This window comes from Sander lucioperca, chromosome 3 (assembly GCF_008315115.2).
Source record: "Sander lucioperca isolate FBNREF2018 chromosome 3, SLUC_FBN_1.2, whole genome shotgun sequence".
Lineage (NCBI taxonomy): Eukaryota > Metazoa > Chordata > Actinopteri > Perciformes > Percidae > Sander > Sander lucioperca.
The window spans coordinates 42,800,729-42,822,408 of NC_050175.1; the positions used below are offsets into that span (position 1 = coordinate 42,800,729).

At 42.0% G+C, this 21,680-nt stretch overlaps 1 protein-coding gene across 2 annotated transcripts in view; it reads right to left on the reverse strand.

Annotated features, from left to right (window-relative positions):
- The window catches only part of LOC116067387 (CD81 protein-like), a 45,590-nt gene that overhangs the window by 17,210 nt on the left and 6,700 nt on the right, over positions 1-21,680 (reverse strand). For both annotated transcript variants that reach the window (XM_031323813.2, XM_031323812.2), the window contains exon 2: positions 15,705-15,819. In XM_031323813.2, the coding sequence (XP_031179673.1) occupies positions 15,705-15,819 (115 nt within the window). The remainder of the gene's footprint in view (positions 1-15,704; positions 15,820-21,680) is intronic.

Here is a 21,680-nt window from a genome sequence, read left to right on the forward strand (position 1 = left end):
TGCAACTTAATTTTATCCAAGGAAATCTAAAGAGCTTAAGAGCTTTAGAGTTGCTATGTACTGCTCCAGCAGCAGAGCTTTGCAGCTCTATTGAACTTCACTACATTGTACTGTGCAGTTGTATGTGCCAAATAAATAAAGCGTCTTCTTTTTCAAGTCATGCTGCTTCTTAGAGACAAACAAGTACATGCAAACAGCTGTTAGAAGAACAGAAACCACTAGAAGCTGTGGTTTTGAAGCGTTCTAAGGATCCTTAACCCCATTTTAATACCTGCCTGTATGCAATACCATGTGACGGACAGCAGACGGCACAATCTTGTTTTCATGCCAGTAGAATAAAGTGAGTCATGTTCCAGTTATGTTCACAGGAAGTTGCTTCTTGTCTGTGCCATAATTCAAAACATTATCTTTTCCTCCAGGACATTAAACAGGTGCTGCACTTGGGTTTTTTTTTTTTTTTCTCTCTCTGCACTTATCTGGCAGCAGCTGTAGAGACCTCCATGTGTTTCCTGTGTTAGGCTGTCGGATGCTTGAAGGTTAATATTTGACTCTATGGAGGGTGGAGGGAGGGAAAGTCATTTCTGCGACTCGCATCTTGCTCAGTGGCCTTTTTAGAGGAACAGCTGAGATAAAGTGCAAGGCTATTAAAGGTTCAGGTCAAAGGTCTGATGTCTGGTAAGCCAGGCTGGGTCAAAGCTGGGACTGGAGAGGCGGGACATGGTTATACTGGCGCAAATACAAATATGTATTCTTTCTGAATGTGTTCAGTATTAATGGCATTATGGAGCCTGTGAGAAAATGTTGCTTAAATGACAAAAAAAATGTTTAACGTTGAAAAACAAAAGTGCTGTTTCTGCGAGTTTTAGTCCTATGAATATAAAAGATTGCCCAAGACTTTCCTGTCTTGTAGATTGTTAAATGTGTGTGTATGTGTGTGTGTGTGTGGGGGGGGGTGGGGGGGGGTGTATTCCTATATATCCCTGGCCTCTATACCCATTATAATTTAACATTGCAATGGAGTCTAATCGCGAAAGACTCTAACATATCAACCTATTATGCACCATGTTCATTCACTCTTGAATGAAGTCTCTCTTATGACATTTCACAACGAATAGCCGAGATTTCATTCATATATTTTACACTTCAACATTTTCATATGATTAAGTAATTAAATATGAGGTCTTTATTTAATTAATATCGAGCACTTTGGGGCTCCATAAATAACACAATCCCTACCTGGATTTCATCCAAGTACATTTTTTCACATATTGATGTCAGTGAGCACCGTGGGGCATATTGGGACTATTGTGCTGCTATCAGGCTGGGAGTGCAGCTCTCTGTGTTCAGCCCCAGCATCATTACTCCTGCTTGTCAGCTCAGACATAATTCGATTGTGGACCACTAACTGGTCCCGTACCCCCCCATCCCCCACCTCTTCTCTACCCACAGAGCCACACACACACACACACACACACACACACACACACACACACACACACACACACACTACGGCTAATTTATAAATCGATATCTTGGAGACGGACCAAGTGCTCCCTCCATCTCTTATATTGTGGCTCTCCAGTGTGACACAGTCCCTCCCTCCCTCCCTCCCTCCCTCCCTCCCTCAATGCCGTTTGCCCTCTCCATCCCTCCCTCTCTTGCCAGCGCCCCATCTCTCCTTTCTATTTAATGCATTCGCTCATTCCAAATTATGCTCTCAATAATTCCATTTACTTAAATGTCTTTTCCTGTCTGACTTGATTTCATTTTCTCGTGGATCCTCTTCCATTATGCTCTCTATCTGCCCCGTGCAGCTGATGGATGACGTGACTCGCGGGCGTTGCAGCTTTTTCTGACGTGTGTCAAGATTGTCTCAGACCACACAGTGTGCTAACAAGTAATAATACGCAGCAATAACAAAATGGTCTGCCAACTTTACATTTCTACAACCTGGTATTAGATTTGAATTTGTATTGCTCCTCAAGGTGTCAGCATAATTCAACTAAAGTGCCTGCCGGACGGTCGAACAGAGTAACAAGTGGTCATATTATATAAATTACAAAACATATACGCAGGATATAACTTAAATCGAATCAAAAATCAATGTAGTATTTTTAGTATTATTATAACAGAATTGTATTTATAAAGAAAAACCTATTTGTCTTTTAAAATAAGCAACATCAAGTATCCATGTTCCTAAAACTCAGCCTAGTGTGTTTGATTATCCGCTCGCTGCTGCAAACAACATATAGTCCAGGTGGAGTTTCTCTGTGACGATGAAGCAAGTACAACAACGCACCTCCAAATATTTCATACAGATGTGTTTAGCTGATTCGCTGACGTCATCCGACTATTGTTTATTATACAATGAAAGCCTTTCCTTTTTGCTGCTTCCGGATCCTTGTTATATTTTGGTAGTTTAGGGCCATGTAAGGACATCAGAAATTCTGACTTCAGGTTGAGTGCAGTGGAAAAAGGAACGCTACACAGAATGACTTGTTTTTTTAAGATTATTTTTTGGGCCTTTATTTTGATAGGACAGCTGAAGACATGAAAGGGGAGAGAGAGGGGGGAATGACATGCAGCAAAGGGCTGTAGGTCGGAGTCGAACCTGGCCCGCTGCGTCGAGGAGTAAACCTCTACATATGGGCACCCGCTCTACCACCTGAGCTATCTGGGCGCCCAGAATGACTTGGTTTTATTCAGTAGAACATGTAGAATCTGTAAATCGGTCATTCAAGTTTTTTTTTATTTTTTTATGTTAACGCTATATTTGATACTAAGCCTTCCTTTGTAGAATCAATCAGTTCAATCAATCAACATCATGCATTGGCTGGCGGACGACTCGGACTTGTTGACAGTGGCCACGGCTCTTTCAGTCCTCCAAGAGTTTGATAACAGATTCGATGGACGTTTTAAAAAAAAAAAAGTCAGTCCAAAGCGGCGCATCAGTCCCCATTAGCCTGGATGCCAGCCGAACTTAGCCCAGCCCACAACATTTGAGGTCGGGAAGTTCGGTCTTGACTTGATCCCTTGTGGAGCAACTATGCTCGAACCAGAGCTGTTCGGACCAATCAAATTGTCAGGGCGGGCTTTATACGATGATGGACAGATGATCAACAGTAACGTAATCAACCAAGTCACCAAAGAGCGCTTGGGTTGAATTTGTTTACAACAAAGATGGCTGCCATTGCGTCCTGTTATAGAAGATATGGACAGCGCATTAATTTTAAAAGACGAACAGAGAAAAGCGATCACGTATGTATACACATTGCCACACCCGTCCGCACGACACGGAAACTGCCGCCTCTGCCTTTGCTCTGTCGAAGCCTGTCTTTGACTTGCAGCTTCTGTGACGTCTGTCTCCGTTGCTCTGATTGGTTGAAGGTCTATCCAATTGAGTGCAGAGGCATTTTCTTTCCTTGTTCGGTTGAAACACGCCCCATAATCACAGCCCAATGGAGCAGTATCAGACTCATATTCTGACTAGAATCTGAGTATGACGACGTCAGGTGCCCAAGTCCCCATAGCTTTGGAAGAATTATGTGTGAAATTGGATGATTTTTGTTAAACCAATGCATTCTAACCTTTTTAATTTACTGTAATGTTTGTTCACATTACTTATTTAGTTTAAAAAAAAGTGTTATGCTGTATTGTGATGACTGGTTTTCTTTGTTCCTGCTCCCAAAAGCAGTTCATTTTCTATTTGGTATTACCAATGGATTAATGTGTAATGTGAAGCATGGTTGCCACTCTACAGAGCCTCTAGCCTCTTGAAGATTTCTTGCCCACAAACTCCACTCTACGAGGTTTTGTTTTCGGTTCGGTTTGTTTGTTTGTCCGTCTGTCTGTCTGCAGGATTACGGAAGAACTACTGGCCTGGGGTTCATGAAACTTGGTGGAAGAGTGTAGCATGGGCCAAAGAAGAACGCATTACATTTTAGAGTGGCTCCGAATCATGGGGCGGGTACACAAATTACTTTTCACTTTAACATTGTGAGATAGGGCATGGCCGTGGCTGAGGTCTGCGCTCTCTGAGGGCCTTTCTAGTTACCTTTGTCTTTCAGCCAAAAAATAAAAAACTGTAATAAACTCACTGTACGCTACCTACCTGGCACCAAATAGCTGACAACAAAACATGACTTTCTGGACCTATCAGACCTAACAAACAACATAATGTCCGTGGGGACATGATGTTGTTTGATATTCTGCTATGTACTGCTCTATCTTGAATCACAACCCAGCAGCTGTCTGACTTTAAACGCAACACTATAAAACGCAGCTTTAAAAACCAATAATATCATCCATAGACATGACTGTATTTTTCTTCCATTTAGTTTTGGCACATCAATAATCACATCTGTGGTTCATTTTTATATCTCCATCAACACTTGACATTATAACAAGACTGTTTGCTTTCCTTTTTCAAATAGATAGTTATAACAGGCCTAGCTGTGGCTCTAGAAATATGAATCTGTGGTTTAATGTTGGGAAGCTATAGTCCGGTTTGCGTAAAGAACAGCATATTAACATGTGGAGTACAACTGTGGCTCATGAGTGGAAATAACAGTTAGCTACGTACATTTAAAGTTGAAATCCTTTCCTAGACCTATAATATTCCAAATAAAGCCCACCTGCTTGGGAAGAGGGGATAGTCCTCTGACTCTGATTCTATTTTTGTGAGCTGGTACCGTAAACCACCAGACATGTGAATATCCCTATGCCATGCGTCAAATACTAGGGTGTGTCATGTTGGTTTCATGTTAACTCTTCTGGAAATCACCTGAGGTGTCCCAGTGACAGCACGTCTTGACAAGTCAGTGACCATGTGGTTCGCTGCCGAAAAGGAAAGTGAGTCGAGTGGTTTAAGTAATAACTTCCTGAGGCTGTACGTGAAAGATAACTCTTAGAAAGATAAAGTTTCTGTTTGGTTCTGCTTGGATTACCCACTCTCTGCCTGAACAGTAACAGTAACATGGCTGTATAATAGGGCTGGGCAATATGTAAATATTATATTGATATATGAGGCTAGATATCGTCTTCAATTTTGGATATCGTAATATCCTGATATGACACAGGTTGTGTTATCTTTTCCTGGTTTAAAAGGCTGCATTACAGTAAAGTGCTGTCATTTTCTGAACACACGAGACTGTTCTAGCTGTTTATTTGCCTTTACCCACATAGTAATTATATCAACATAACTGATGATTATTTATCAAAAATCTCATTGTGTGCATATTTTGTGAAAGCACCAATTGTCAACCCTACAATATCGCCACAATATCGATATTGAGGTATTTGGTCAAAAATATCGCGATATTTGATTTTCTCCATATCGCCCAGCTCTACTGTGTAAATGACCTCGCAGAATGTGGTCGCGTCTGAAACGTGACGGATCACAACCATTTAGCAGCTTTCATTTTACTCCGTACAGTGCACCACTGTAGACTGCGGCTCTACTATCAAACCCATAATCTAATTAAATGACTTTCATTGATCTTCTATCATGAACTCATTAATCATTAACTCAGTATTTCAACTTAACATAATCAACTTAAAATGTGTAGTTACCACAGTTACAACCTTAGAAATTACAATCCCAAGCTCTAGTATTGTGACTTATTTAAACTGAATGACTTTATTTGTTGAATAAATTAAAAAGACAGCGCACTAGCACAACTACGGCAAGTATGGTAGGCCAAAGTTAAACCAAGAAATGTCTGTCATCTAGGGCTGGGTTTCAAAAAAATGATCTTCCTTTGAATGATCTGATATCGATTCAAAAAATATTAAAAATCAATTTTTTCTAAGAGGCTCTGTTTTGAAGCTAGAGTGAAGATATTGGTATCGTATGAAAGTAGATGATCTAAGGAACCCATGTCACGCTAGATGGCACTCCGAAGTTAGGTGAAATTTTGGCTAGGGAAAAGCTGCCATGGCCTATTTCACAGATGTATGGCTTTAGGTATACTGTCTCTGCATCAAACCCTCTGCAATAAAGAAAGCACTTTTTCTGTCTCTATGTAACTGCTTTGGGGTCAATTCTTAACGTCAACATTAATATTTTTAATAATGCAGCAGGTTAGAGGGTTCCTTTTTACAATTTACAGCATTAGTTCTCTGATAATTTCTTTCATATCCAAGCAAAATTGGTATAGTAACTGAAATATCCCTGATTGAATCGATAATGAATCGAATGAAATGGGCAATCAAATTGAGTCGAATTTGAAAGTAACCCACGTAGCGTAATCTAAAATATCAAAATGTTAAAGTAAAATGTTCCATTTTCAGCATCACTGGTGCCTGACTGTAAGGGAGGTGTACACAGTACCATAACTCCATTTTCGGTGGAGTTAACTTAAAGCTACATTGTGTAAGAATTTCTCCCATCTAGCAGTGAAATTGTATATGACAACCAACTGAATATTACTAGTTTTTAATATATTTCTCTGAGCAGTATGAACAATGTCAATGCAACCGAAATTAGCTCTTAGTATCTCCATTGTTTACACGCAGCTGTTCTAGCTGTAGCTAGTCTGTGTACAACTGAACATGACGTGAGCTGCCAGGGAAATCACGACACATATGATGACGTTTATGTTACAAGGTAGACAATCCTTTTTCATCATTGACGCGAGGAAAAGTATCATAGACGTCGTTCTAGCGTTATGCACAACCATGCTATAGTTAGCCAAGCAAGTAGCAACTATAAAACTTTAATTTTACACAAATAGGCAGAATTACCTGTCGAGAGGAAAGCAGGCAACTTCGGCGTCCCTTTTTAAAATCCTTGCTCCTTATGAGCTCTTTCCGTCTTGGAAAAGCCGCTCCAATATTAACTTTGGTCTTGTTGCTTTGCCTGTCGCGTTGTCATTTTAATTCTCTTTTTAACTTCCTTGGCGACTCCGTTACATGTCATCGAGAATAGGCGCAATCCTTTTTAAACAGGCTTTCAAATCGCAAGTAATCTTCTCCCCCTCCCTGCCTGGCATTCGTCACAGTCAGTGCCAATGAGTGAAAAGCGCGAAAGGCGGTGGTGTTGTCCCTCTTTGGCTAATGTATTTTAAAGATGGAGGCGCAACATGGCGGCCGTCATTTGAGCGACTCGCTCATATGTATTCCGAATGATTCTAAATGTCAGATTCTATGCTTAAGAGAATACTTTGATTAGTTGGTGGAAGTCATTACACATGAATGAGCACATATTTGTGAAAGAACAAAGGTTTTTTTTTGCTAAGAATAAACTCCAAAAATTACACAATGGAGGTTTAAAAAGAATTTGGGGAATTGTAACACCACTGGAGAACAAGGCACAGCCTGGTGCACTTCTGTTATACACTGAGACATTTCAATTTGAATACATGATTACAGAGCAAATATTTTGAATCCAAAGCGACAGCCCCAGTAAACTGTGATGGATGTTTACGGCAGACAGTTTTACCATTTGTCTTTGTTTCCTCTTCAAAATAAATATTTGAGTGTGTGACTTGATCGTGTTTCTTGCACCGTTGGACTTTCAGCCATATTGCTGCCTTCAAAGATCTAAGCGATTACTTTGGTGAGTAAAATATACCCTTCACCATACCTAGAGATTGGCATGGGCTACTTTCCATAAAATCATCTCTCAATGCAAATCAAACCAGCTATTAGGCTAACTGAAATAAAACCATGCCAATCTCTAGGTATGGTGAAGGGTATGTGATGATGTGGGGCTATTTTAATTCCAAAGGCCAAGGGAACTTTATCAGGATGCATAGTATCCTGGATCCATGAAATAACTAGGGCTGTCCTCGACTAAAGAAATTCTTAGTTGACTAACACTTATATGATTTTGTCGATTAATCGATTAGTTGATGTAATCGACAGAGCTGTGCTCTTTGAGAGGTGATTAAGACTAGAAAAGCACAATATAAATGTAGTTAATGAACCATCTGTAAAACTGACTTTCTCCACAATTAATCCTGCAAAAGCACCACTTTAAATCTTGTGTTTACCAGAAATGTGCTCATAAGTTTCTTGGAAATGAGTAATTAAGCTAAACTAAAGAAATCTTAGTCGACTAAGACCAAAACGACCGATTAGTCGACTACTCGACTAAGAGGTGGCAGCCCTAGAAATAACTGGCCTTTAAAAATAAAAATCTGCCTGCCTCTATGGGAATTTAACATAGGGGTGTACTTACTTATGCCCCCTGTATTTTAAGGAAGAACATTTATTTATTTATGATACATTATTCATTCACAAAGAAAATTGGTGTCCTTAAAGATTGGATTTTTCCTAATTTTTTTAATTCATCAATTTCCTAAAGATGTTATTTTTATTCCTCTTTTCAGTCAACTTTAGCATGGGTATCCTAATTTGTTCACATGACTGTAGTTTCCCTGCAAGATACATTCTGAGCTTATTTGCATAAGCAGAATGCACTGCATTGGTATTAACGCACCAAAACCCTTCATTTAAGTTTAAAAACAGTTACATAACGATTGAGGCTTGGTATCGGTTTTTCAGACATGTGACTGAGATATAGATCATAGGTCTGTTCTCTGATAAAAACGGAAGCATTTCTTTTCTTTTTTTTTTTTTTTTTTTTTATTAAATTTTTTTTTTTGGGGCCTCTTCAGGCTTTAATTTCGGCAGGACAGCTAGGTGAAAAAGGGGAAGACATGCAAGAAATCGTCACAGGTCGGATTTGAACCCTGGCCCTCTGCGTCGACGCATAAACCTCTCAGTACACGTGCGCCTGTCCTCTTAGTTCCAACTACCATGCTCATGACACTTGCTAACTATGCCACAGAAGCTTTAATAATTACGTAACCTGGAAGGAACTGACCTTTCATCTCCTTTGCTACTCTTGCTTTACTGAGAAAACTGATGTAACTGGAAAACAAAATGACTTAACAGGAACTAAGACATCACATTTTTTCAAAGCACTTACTTCACTTCCAACTGATTTTTCAGCTATAGACCCGTTCATTTCTGTTGTTTTTAGGTTTGGGTAGTTTAGAGAAGAGACTTCCCTAAAAATGGACCTGTCTATTAACTGAGAAACTCAGTGTACGTTTAATTCTGTAGAAAGGCAAGAGGCGGCCTGCCATTGGGTTACTGTGTCTGTGAGCGGGTAGGGGTGAGAGAAAGGAGAGCAGATGTAGGACTCCATATTGAAACGTTCCTGGCAGCAGGGGATGAAAACAGGAGGGGAGGGGGAGGGGAAAAAAGAGGCAGACAGAGATAGACGGAGGGAAGCACTAAAGGAAAAATAAGGAGAAGTGAGACAGCGCGACTCAAAACACTAACCACAACCAGATGGGCAAAGTGAGGGGGGAGCGACAGTGGAAAAAGAAACCAGGCGGAGTGAAGGAGAGGAAAACTTTCACAGCGGAGGGAGGGGGGAAGAGGGTGGGGCCGGTGAGGAGGAGGAGGAGGAGGAGGAGAAGGGAGGGCCAGTGAGGAATTTTTTCCTATACCGATGAGGCTTTTTCTCCCCTCCTCGGGAATGAGAGGGAGGCTTTATGTAATGGGAAGGATGCAATCATTGAGGCTGTTCAAGAGAAAGTCCCTAAGTAGTTCCTCTTTGACTGGTGAGCCGTTTTTCACTGAACAACCACAGCTATGCTGCCTCAGAGAAACGGAGAAAGCACACCCTCCATGTTTTTCTGTAGCTGTATTTTAGATGGAGATAGAACAATTACCAGATTCCAATTCCGATTCTTCCTTTCAATTACGTTTCTTAATCGATTCTCGATTGCAGTTTTTTTGAGGGGTGGAGTTGAAACGGGCCACGTGCTTATTTCACAGGTAGAGGGACATTCTTTCATTTAATTTGGATTCAGGGGTGATTTCCAGTTTTACTGGGCTTTTTCAACGTAAAATAAAAAGCCACACTTTAGAGCGCTGCTTACTGTGCTCCGTGGCTGCAACGCAACGAGCGCCTGCTGGAAGTACGCCGGCCGCTACGGAAACCCAAACCTGCGTGTGTTGAATATGGAACCGGACGGTCGCATTCAAAACGAAATTTTCCAAACGATTCCAATGGAATGACAACTTTTTGAAACGGTTCCAAGTTGGAAACCGGTTCTCGATGCCTAATCCTAGAGATAGGAGACCCTCACATTTATGTTTGTGATTCTGCATGTTGCTATCATCTTCCCTTTCAGCTCTCTTCTCCCTCTTGTTCTTCACAAGGCAGATGACTCAGGTTGTTGATGCAGTCAGGAGGGAGTGACTGTGTGTGTGTGTGTGTGTGTGTGTGTGTGTGTGTGTGTGTGTGGGGTGGGGCTATCTTTTAACAGAGTCATATGATGAGCGGTGTGTCGTCTGTTAGTCCTGGTCACAAGTCGCTGGTGATGTGGGCGAGGCGGCCGGGCCTCGCTCCATCGTTAACACAGTTCACACCACTTTACCATTCTCACGCCCAGGTAACTGAGGGCCAGCCATACACACCCCGTGCTGTACTGTACTGTACTGTATTGTGTGTGTGTGTGTGTGTGTGTGTGTGTGTGTGTGTGTGTGTGTGTGTGTGTGTGTGTGTGTGTGAAACAATGCTATGATTGACTGGACTCTGAAACAATAAGCGGATTAATCGAAGGATTCTAATCTAAGGATTTGCTGCTTTCCTCTGTTTTATATCACGGAAAACCTTCTTTGGGCTTTGAACTGTTGGCCGCACAAACCAAGCAACGTGAAGACACATTCTGACATTCTGCCCTTTTCCCTGTTTTCTGACATGTTGTAGACTAAGCAATGAATTGAATAATCACAAAACATGTGCTGGATAATTTGATAATCAAAGAAAATTGTTATTTGCAACCCTACTGTTCGGTTCAGAAGGATCAATATTATAAAATAAAAAAAATAAAAAGGATCTGATTGGTTGATCCTGAACTTTGTGGATCAGAACAAGCGATCAGAACATAAATGGCGAACAAAGCTCTCTAGAAACTAGCAGTTGTTTCAGTGCCTGGTCCATCATGGCTGCCCACTTTCCACCACACATGGCTCAAACAAAAACATTAAAAAAAAAAATGGTACAGAGACTGGAAAATTGTGAATATGAGCTAAATGTGTTACATATGCAAGTTGTTTGTTCTTCTTCTGCCTAAATTTCATTATCTGTATCTCCTGGTGGGTTTTAGGCCTGTTCGGCTCCGATTGGTCCCAGGGGACAACCGAGAATACTAATAAGTGTTGTTGTGTCGAAAGTGATTTTTCGACCTCTGTGAAGGACTATTAGAGGTGAAACGTGCAATGCAACAAGACTAAAACATTACTGAGAGTTAATATTTTCTTCCCATTCACCACTTGGGAGGCTGTCATTGTAACGCTTATTTAAAAAAATAAATAATAATAATCTCATACAGCTATGGACCGTCACCACCAGATGGCACAGTAAAGCCCAGATTTCCAGTTCAAAAATCTGTTTTAGCGGGACAGAGCAGAAATATCTGCGTACATTTCATCTGCTCTGTTGTGCTCACTTCGTTGAACGGAAATGGGAAAATTAGTGGTCACAATTCTTTACTATCACGCAGGGGTTTTCCTGCGTAGAGGAATTTTTGGCGCCCCCCCCCCAAAGAGGCTTTAGCCGGCCCCAAAGGAAAATCACCAGCACCAAAATGACGAGAATTGAGAATAAAAAATAGCAAATCAAATCCTCTCCAAATGTGTTTAGGAGCAATGTACCAAACAACCACTGGAAAAGCAGAACATGAATTTGAATATAAGAGCTAATATAAGTTTTATCTTCAGAGTCAGGCTGTATACCGGACTCTCCTGGTGATTTATTTAATATTGATATTATTTTTTTTAATAACCCGTTGTTAATTGGGGTTTTATTTACTCAAGCATAGTATATGCTTTTGTTTATCAAATTGACTTGAAAATGAATAGATTTCTATCAAAAAAAGGTAACACAGACTTACTGCCTTAACTGTACACGGACCGATCATGCTTACTGCCGTGCGTAGCCCTCCCCCCCTGAGTCAGGAAAAACCCTGTCATGTAGTTGATGTGTATGGTGATGATTTACAAAAAGGTTTTATAAAAGCCACCTATTATCTTCAACTTATTGATAATGACTATCACATTCATCTTAATCGTCCACTTATTCTGGCCATTAATAGTTAATGTGGACCTATCACATACTGTATACCACCTACTGTTAGTCATTGCAGCACATCATAGAAATGGATGTGACTGATAATGTATTTGATAACATTAGAAAGGCAGCAAGGCAGCCAACACTGGTTTCATGATACGGCTGGACTCTTTCTTTAAGAGAGCCGGGACGATTGAAACGCGGGACGGATGAAACATTCCAGTTTTCTCTGAGTGCAATGATGATAGACAGACTTCCTTAGGTCAAAACATAGAGCATGTTAACCTCCTTCTAACAGCCAAATGCCTTCCTGTTATTTCCTTTTATCACAGAGTTACAGGCCATAAACGAGTTTTGATGGTCCAAAGTAAACTTCATTAGCGGTGTCATTAATGAGTGTTTTTCATTTAAAGGTTCGACTACATTCTTATTCAGTAGACCATTTAGTGTTCTCCACAATCCCAGACTTTCATATTGCATGCTTGTTTACATGGAAAGCAAAACAAGCTATAATGGCATATATCTATGTCGGGACGATTGAAACAGCTGTTTCAACCATCCTGACCTGGCTGTAACTCCATGTATTTTAAGTAAATGCACAAATATCTGTGTTTATACAATAATTTATGGAGGTGAGACATGGAAAAGCAGTTTTAGAAAGATGAAAATATATTTGAGCCCACCAGGTAGGGGGTCGATGTTATCCAATGGAGACTGATGGGCTGTGGGTCGTTAAGGGCACTTATTTGGATGTGCAGTGACCTAACCCACGTAAAAACCTAGTGAAACGACATTTTCCACAATAGAAACATTTATAAGTTTATAAATGGGAAAACTTACTGTTCTAGCTATAAAAATGCCAGAATCATCCACAGTGCATGATATTTCAATAACCGCTTCATGATGACGGCGATTAGATGTTAACAGACATTCACGAAGACGTATAGCCCAGCAACAATCTATCTAAAATAACACCTTTTGGGAGTACCATTCATGATATGTAGTAAAATATTGAAGTTGTGGGAAGTTTAAATGGCTTAAACTGCATGTTTCATCCGCCCCCCCATGCTGTTTCAACTGTCCCGGCTCTCCCCTAGAGTTAACCGATCATTAACCGACACACTCTGCGTTCTGTGGACAGCTGCGGACTTGTACCGGTCGCGCGGCAACGATGTTCTGTGCGTTGTCGTGGACACATGCAACCAGTGTCCTGAAATTCGGGCATTTCTGCCTTTAATCATGAGGACAGCTTAGATATGAAAGGGGAGAGAGAGGGGGGAATTTGCCGCAGATCAGATCAGAACCCTGGGCCTCTGCGTCGCACGCTCTACCAACTGAGCTACCGGGGCGCTCCAGTCCTGGAATTTTTACGCTTGCATGACCGACACAAGTCCACAGCGATCCGTGGTGTGCATTTCCGAGCCTGTCTCCACCGCGTCACCCTGTGAGGTTGTAGGCTGTGTGTCTGCCTGGCATACTCTGTGTGTAGCACGGCCGATTTCAACCCGCCGGTCCTCATCGATACAGAGCCATGTGTCGCGTGTCGCGTAGCTCTCTGTCGTGAGCGCCGTCCAGCAGAGAGCCATGAGCAGAAAAAAGGTGCAGCTTAAAACGCAGCTTGCTTGTGCAAAGTTAGCGCTAGCAACCAGTGTTGTAGTCGAGTCACCAACTGTTGAGTTTGGGTCGAGTCTCGAGTCCCCAGTGGTCGAGTCCGAGTCCAAGTCCGAGTCACCAAAGAAGAGTCCGAGTCGAGCCCGAGTCGCATCTCGAGTCCCCAGTGTTCGAGTCCAAGTCGAGTCTGTTCGGTGTGTTCTGTGCCGTCGTCCGTTGGAGGAGCCGTCGGCCTTCATTTTGGCCGACCTGACATGCTCAGTCGGAGACAGGGCAGTCGGGACTCACCTGGAAATGGCGAGCGGATGAGCCTCTCAAAAGCTGACGAAAATCTTTTAAACTGACCTTTGTCGATCTGAATTGAAGACAGATTCAGCAACTGCACGGCCTATTTCTCGCTTAAAATGTTTTCAGAAACACGTTTCGGTGAACTATTTTAGTACAATATGAGATCATATTCTGAATGCGTCGCCATTAATGGCCAGTTAAAAAATCCAAGATCCGGAAGCAGCAGCCAGACCCACGTGACGCGTTCATCCAATCAGCTGCCGGTTTTCATTTTTTGGGCAACAATACAGATTAGCGCTGCCTGCTGTTATGGAGACGTATTACGTCTCGTCGCTTTGGTGTGTTCCGAGACACTTTTTTGACCAACTCGGGGAGACTGATCAGTCTAACTGCCTTTTCTGCCGAGGGTCGGCCGTCTGGTTGGTCTGTAACGGCCATGAGAGGAAAAAGCGCGAGAAAAAAGACGATGTAAAGTGAGTTAACAGTTAACAATAAACAAGAAGCTTCTCAAGACATGGTGGCTTCATCTTGTGTTAGTACTGTTGGTGAAGTAAAGGGGGTTACCCCCAAAAGAACATCAGCCCTGGATGGAACATCTCCCCAGCGGTCTCGGAGCCGGAAACAGGAAAAGGGTAACGTCTTAGATCACATTTTTATAACCTATTTAGTCAGAAACGTCATCCAATGTCTGAGTCCTTTTTCATGAATGCTCAAGTCCGGTTTTATATATCCTCATGTCCGAGTCCAAGTCCAAGTCATCAGTCCGCGAGTCCAAGTCAAGTCACGAGACCAGAGAATAGAGACTGGAGTCGGACTCGTCCAGGACTCGAGTACTCCATCACTGCTAGCAACTTAACTACAGTTCAGTTTAGCAAATAGATTGTATTGCCTATATTTCTTTTATCAGGCAAAAAAGTTGTTTTAATAACTTTTTTTATTTTTTATTTTAAAAATATTGTTTCTAACTGTTTAACTGATTCATCGGTCGAAAATCTTATTGCCGGTTAACGGTTAAAATGTAATCATTAACATCCCTAAGTTTACTTGGCTTTGACATTCATGGTGATCAAATAACCTGCCAGAATATATTAAATGTAAACTTGCATTTTGAAATGTAGGCCAATGTCACATGCTGTGGTCTGAACTCCCTAATATGGACGTGTACGGTATTTTGTGCTATTTTAAACATAGCCCCACGTGTTTTAGTGTCTATGTTTATCAGTAAAAAAGAATGAAATAGAATATGTTGTTTGTACAATATGAGTTTTCATTTTCAGTTCGGTTTCCATGCAGCTTTTCTCTTCTTTTTTTTTTTATAACAGACTAAGACAGAATTTAGGGCTTTCCTTTTAATCCATAAAGCAAAATGAGTCTAACGAGAATAATTAAAAGACTAAATAACATAGGAGAGCCTTTCCATTTGAATAACTGGGTAACGTGTAATTGGGCCTGGTTAGTGGACAAAGGGCAGTGCCGTCGTGTGGAAATAATGCAAATGAGCAGAAACGTCAGAAACGCCAGCATTTTCTGAGCGTCATTCAGCTGGGAACTAGGTTGAGTGTGGCAACAGAGGCGTTTTTTCATGCCACATGCTGCTCTATTACTGAACTGTGTCCACAGGATTGAGAAAGACATTTTTCACAAGACAAAGTCACAGCGGGAAGCCGGAGACAGAGGCAGAGAGTGGAGATGGTACAGATGAGATACGTACTGATGTAGAAGGTGCTGGGGGGATGGGCTCCATCAAATTTCACATCCAGCAGGTTGCTGGTCTTGGGTTCGTGTCTCAACCACAGGGCCACGCCCAGGATAACACCTCCTGCAAGCTGCAACACACAACACATGCAGTTTCTTCAGTTCAGTATAGGGCTGCGTTACCTACGTATATGTTGTATATGCCGCCCACCAGGGGTGCCAGTAGAACGGACTGGAGGGAACTGTGCATTATAGGGTGTTTGGGGTGAAGGTGTCTAGTGGTGGGTGGTGATGGCGCAGTGGATGTGACACATGCCTTTCGTGTGGGAGACCTGGGTTTGATTCCCACTGTGATACATCAACCAATGTGTACCTGAGCAAGTCACTTAACTCCTAGTTGCTCCAGAGGTGTGTGGCCTCTGACATATATAGCAACTGTAAGTTGCTTTGGATAAAAGCATCAGCTAAAATGACATGTAATGTGTATGTATGACAGTGAAAACTATTTTCCCCATTGGACAATAAAGACTAGATCTATCTATCCATCCATCTGTCAATCAATGGAATTCTGATCGCGATTTCGGCCCCTAACGATCACAAACACAATGTAATTGAGAAAAAAAACGTTATTTTGCACATTACGTTTTGCAAGCAAACTCTTAATACGTCTTGTGTTCTGATCGAAAAGGGGCAAAAGTATCAAGGGAAATGTCACAGTTCAAGGTATTTGCAAAGACCTTAGCCTTAATGGAAGAAAAAAAAAAGATTAGGAAAGATTGTGAAATATGTTCATGCACTTTCTTGTCGAAAGGTAGACAAAGATAGAGGTGCCCAGATAGCTCAGTTGGTAGAGCGGGTGCCCATATATAGACTATTTACTCCACGATGCAGCGGCCGTGGGTTCGACTCCGACCTGCAGCCCTTTGCTGCATGTCATTCCCCCTCTCTCTCCCCTTTCATGTCTTCAGCTGCCTTGTATATTAAAGGCCTAAAATGCCCAAAAAATAATAATAAAAAAAAAAAGAGATCACTCTCATGTCTGTATGCTTAAAGGCAGCTACACACCGGGCAGATAATCAGCCGTTGGACAGTCTGGCGAGGTCAGTGACTCGAGTCTGTTCGGTGTGTTCCGTGCCGTCGTCCGTTGGAGGAGCCGTCGTCCTTCATTTTGGCCGACCTGACGTGTTCAGTCGGAGACAGGGCAGTCGGGACTCACCGGAAACGGCAAGTGGTATGAGCGTGACTAAGCCTCTCAAAATCTGACGAAAATCTTTTAAACTGACCTTTGTCGATCTGAAATGAAGACAGATTCAGCAACTGCATGGCCTATTTCTCGCTTAAAATGTTTTCAGAAACATGTTTCGGTGAACTAAAGGCATCAATCTCTTGTAAACAATGTTGACAACTAAAGTACTGAGCACAGCGCAAGAGGAGAGGAAGAGACCCGTGCTGTTGGCAGTAGAGCCGTGGACTGCGACTACTCTCTACTCTGAGCAGCATGCAAGGGATGACTTACAATATATGTTTTTCGCCTTTTCCCTGATGGTCTAAATGGCAGCGTTTAGAAATAAAGTCACTAAGCTGGTCTGAAAAGTCGCTAGATATAGCAAAAAAGTGGCCAAGTTGGTAGCCTGGCATCGCCAGACCCATTTCCACAGCGCTGTGGAGTAAGGTCTGTACACCACAGATGCATTCTTGGAGAGGAGAAAACAAATGCTCTGGGTTGTTTGCATTTCTTTAAACCAATCACAATCGTCTTGGGCGGCGCTGAGCTCTAGGGTTGGGTACCGAAACCCGGTTCCACTACGCAAACTGTAGTATTCGGACCGGATTAAAACGCAAATTTCGGTTCTGACTGAAATATTTTCCCTGTCGCTTTCTCCCTTTTCTGCTGAGTGGCGCACGTGCCCGCTCGCGGTGTGAAGCGCGTGTCCGCGCTATTCTCCGACATGCACTCTACAATCACTGCTGTGCTGATAGACGGCTTTTTGTACACGCTCCGAAACGGACGTAAAAATATCATACTTTCTCTGTAGTCTAGATCCTCCGTTAGCTAGCTATCGTAAATGTAGGCTACTTTTAAAATGCCATATTTTCCCTCTGGGCTCACCAAAACGGACACTTGCTCTGCTAGTCTATTGTTCAGGACAAGACCCTGTAGCCTGGTGGTGGGGGAGGCGGGACAGCCTCCCCAAATTGTCTGCCCTTTCAAACTCATAGCTGTGTGTACAGGCCTCTTTGACACCATCTGAGAGAGTTTTCTTCTGTGCAGGACATGCCATACATCAGGAGAGGTGTCGTATCTTGCCAGAGAAGCAAATATGGTCATTTTTCTGCAAAAGAACTGCTGAAGATTGAAGCTGGTTGGCATACCAACTCAACAACATTTATTTTGTTGTTACTTGTTAGTGTAACTGTTATTTGTTAAATTATTGTAGTTATGTGTTAGGTGACATCTTTCAGTTTTTCAAGAATCGGTTTAGGAATCGGAATCGTTTTAAAAGTACCGGTTCGGCATCGGAATCGTAAAAATCCAAACGGTACCCAACCCTGCTAAGCTCCGGACGCAGCGACGGTGGCTCGCTGCGTCCGGGTCAAAATAGTATCGGGAAGAAACTTGTTTTGGTGGAACATTTGCACCCCGCAAAAGAAAACACCGCATGAATGAAGATAACTGTTGACACAACACAGTAACGTGAGCTATTTAAATTAGCTGGATACATGGTTAAACCTCATTTGCTCTTACCAGTGTATCGCCGTATTGTAACTAACTTGTTGTTGTTGTTGTTCATAGTAATCCGGTAGGAACGGTAAGAGAGTAAATGGTATCAACATACAGTATTCTTTGTAAATCTTTACAACCAAAAGAACCAAGCAGGCCTGCCGTATTGCGTGATTGAAATAGTCATCAAAACTTGCCATTTTTTGCCAACGTTAGCTTGCTAGCTGAAAGGTTGTTCATGTTGTGACGGGGCAAAGCTTGTCTGGCTTATCCTGGAAATGCACTTCCGTTGATCCAGACAACCAAGTTGGCAACACTGCTTGGATGCAGCCAGGCATTTTTCAGTGTATATACACATAAATTGAAGGGTTCATTTTATATATATATATATTAGTGCTGTCAAACGATTAAAATATTTAATCGCGATTAATCGCATTAATGTCATAGTTAACTCGCAATTAATCGCACATTTTTATCTATTCTAAATGTCCCTTGATTTCTTTTTGTCCCATCATTTTATGCAAATGTTTTTTTTATTGAAAACAACATTGGCATATACTGTAGTGTTCTATTTCAAACTAACATTCTCACTTGGAGCAAATAATCACTCACACAATGTAACACTGTCCATCAATAAAAGGGTGAAAAAATACTTTGTCACACAAACAGCCCCTTCAACAGCCCTTTCTGAGAAACTAGGACTCAGCCTATAGTGCAGTTAAACCATGGCTTAATACTTTCTTTTTCTCAAGTTTGCTTTGAACATAGCAGTCAGGCTACTGCTCTTTATTCACCAGAGGCTCATCAACCCAGCCTCTTATTTCAGAAAGAATGAACAGTAACAGCTAGCAATAAAAGGTAAGCCTACTTCTTCTTTGCTTTGAGCCAGGTACTCAAACAGACAAGCCTGTTGACATTTTTAGACAACAGGGAAGCTCGCTTCTTTTGTACAACATGCCCAGAGAGTGAAAACAACCTTCCAGAAGGTACTGATGTGGCCGGTGTTGCTAACTACTTACTTGCTAAGCAAGGCGGGCCATTTCACTGTGTTCCCCTTCATGTGGTGACCACCATTCCCGGGGACAGTCATCCATGCCAGTAAGAGGCTTTGCCTTGTAGCGTAAACTTTCCATTCAGAATCTTATTGGCATCCATATCGGCATCTCGCGCTCGCCATCCACTCAAAACGTAACGTTAGCGAACGTTAGCCTACTACTCTTTGGCCGGCTCGCAAGCCCAAACAACTGTGTGGGGCGTGCTGATGTTTAGTTTCCGGTCTAACTAGATCCGGTGTGGTGTTGTAGTTTTTCTAACGTTACTAGTTGTTGCAACAGCATGTGAAAAAAACTACAAAGTTTGCTAGGCCAAAAAGAACGTTAATCTCGCGATAAAAAAATTGACACCGTTAAAATGGGTTTGTGTTAACGCTGTTAATAATGTGTTTAACTGACAGCACTAATATATATATATATATGTATAGCTTCATATTTAGCATACAGACACAAGAGTGATATCAATCCTCTCATCTAAATCTCTGTAAGAAAGCAACTAAGTGTATTTCCAAAAATGTCAAAAAGCAGGCAGAGGCAACCAGGCAAACACAGCAGCAAACGTCTGGGAGACGCTTTGTTCATCTGTTATCATACTTCCTCTTCTCACCAATTTCCTTGGGGAAACCCTGCACATACTGCAATGTGTATCTTTGTTGATGTATTGTTCTGGGTGGTTTACATTGACCAAAAGCCTTCCTGAGCCCTTTTGTTCGGCCTGGGACAAAGAAATCCTAAATATAACATATACAGCATATACCTCACACAGTAAAATAAGTAAAATAAAACACTGGCGGACACAACAGACTCCACATGGGGGTTTGGCTATTTTATAAATCTCATACTTCCATACATCCAAAATAGTGAACGTGGCCAAAGAGAATATCTAAACTAAACTAGCTCACACAAGTTTCTGTGAATAGATGTTGAACCAAAACAGGCCCTCCCTCCCCATCCTCCTCCTCTTTTAGTGAGGTCCATTCCAGAGCTAAGGCCAGCGGCTGCCTAGCAACCAGATCAACAGCATAACTGGCAAGAGTGTAGAAATTCAACACACACACACACACACACACAGAATGACTCACTAACTTTAAGTGAACTCCCCGTCTCCCAACCAGTGAATTACCACTGACTCGTCAGTGGAATGCATAAAGGTTTAACCAGATTTAAAATGATTTCTGAAAGGCTTTCATTTACAGTATTTATATAAATCATGAGTCAGAGGGAGAACCCAGACAGAACATGGTTAAAATCCATGATTTGTGAGCCTGAGATGTGGCCGAGGCTGGAGCAGCGACTACTGGTATCTGAGGTCCGGGGACAGTCCTGGCCCCAGGTCAGCTACAGCCTACAGGACACGCAAAGAGGTGTGACCCATAAAACTCTACCGGCCGCTGGTTTTGTGAGAGAAAGTAATAAAGTAGTTAATCACAAATCCATGAGGTGGTCTTTGAGCTATAAATACGGTATGTGGGATGTTTGAGTCAGAGGGACTGGCAGCTTTTCCAAAGGATCAACCACAGATTTGGTTCCGACCAATTTTTAGAGAACCATTGGAACTTAGGGCCATATCGAATTTTGATCGTGGTTTTGCGATTTTGGCTCCTAGCGATCACAGACACATTGTATTTAAAAAAAACAACAACTATTTTGCACATTATCAGGGTTTTTCCTGCATAGAGGAATTTTCGGGGCACCCCAAAGGTGGTTTTAGCCAGCCCCAAAGGAAAATCACCAGCGCCAAACAACAAGAACATAAACTTAAATATGAGCGCTAATGAAACTCAGCACAAATTCTTCCAGGAAGAATTCCTTCTAAATTACTGCAATCACCACGATCTCTCCCTAAAACTATTCAGCTTCAAGAGGCGTTCACTTTTCAGTAAACCAACCACAATTGGCCACGAAATTCATGATCCAATCACAGCATGACATCCTGCTTTAAATGGCTTCTCTCATTGCTATCAGCAGTCTTTTCAGGCTAACGTGCAGCCCTCCTCCTCCCCTTCCACCTCCGATTATCGTCGACCACGGCAACCCGAGTCCCTTTCCGGCAGACAGGTCCTTCGTTTGGTCTCTGGGTTCCCTCTCCGCCATCACGAGTGTCTAGGCTCCATCGGGGGGAATATGTCTTGGCTTCTCTACCCCTTTAAATATTTTGTAACGATGGAGTCTAATCCCGAAAGACTATGTACATTTCATATTATGCTTATTTACAATA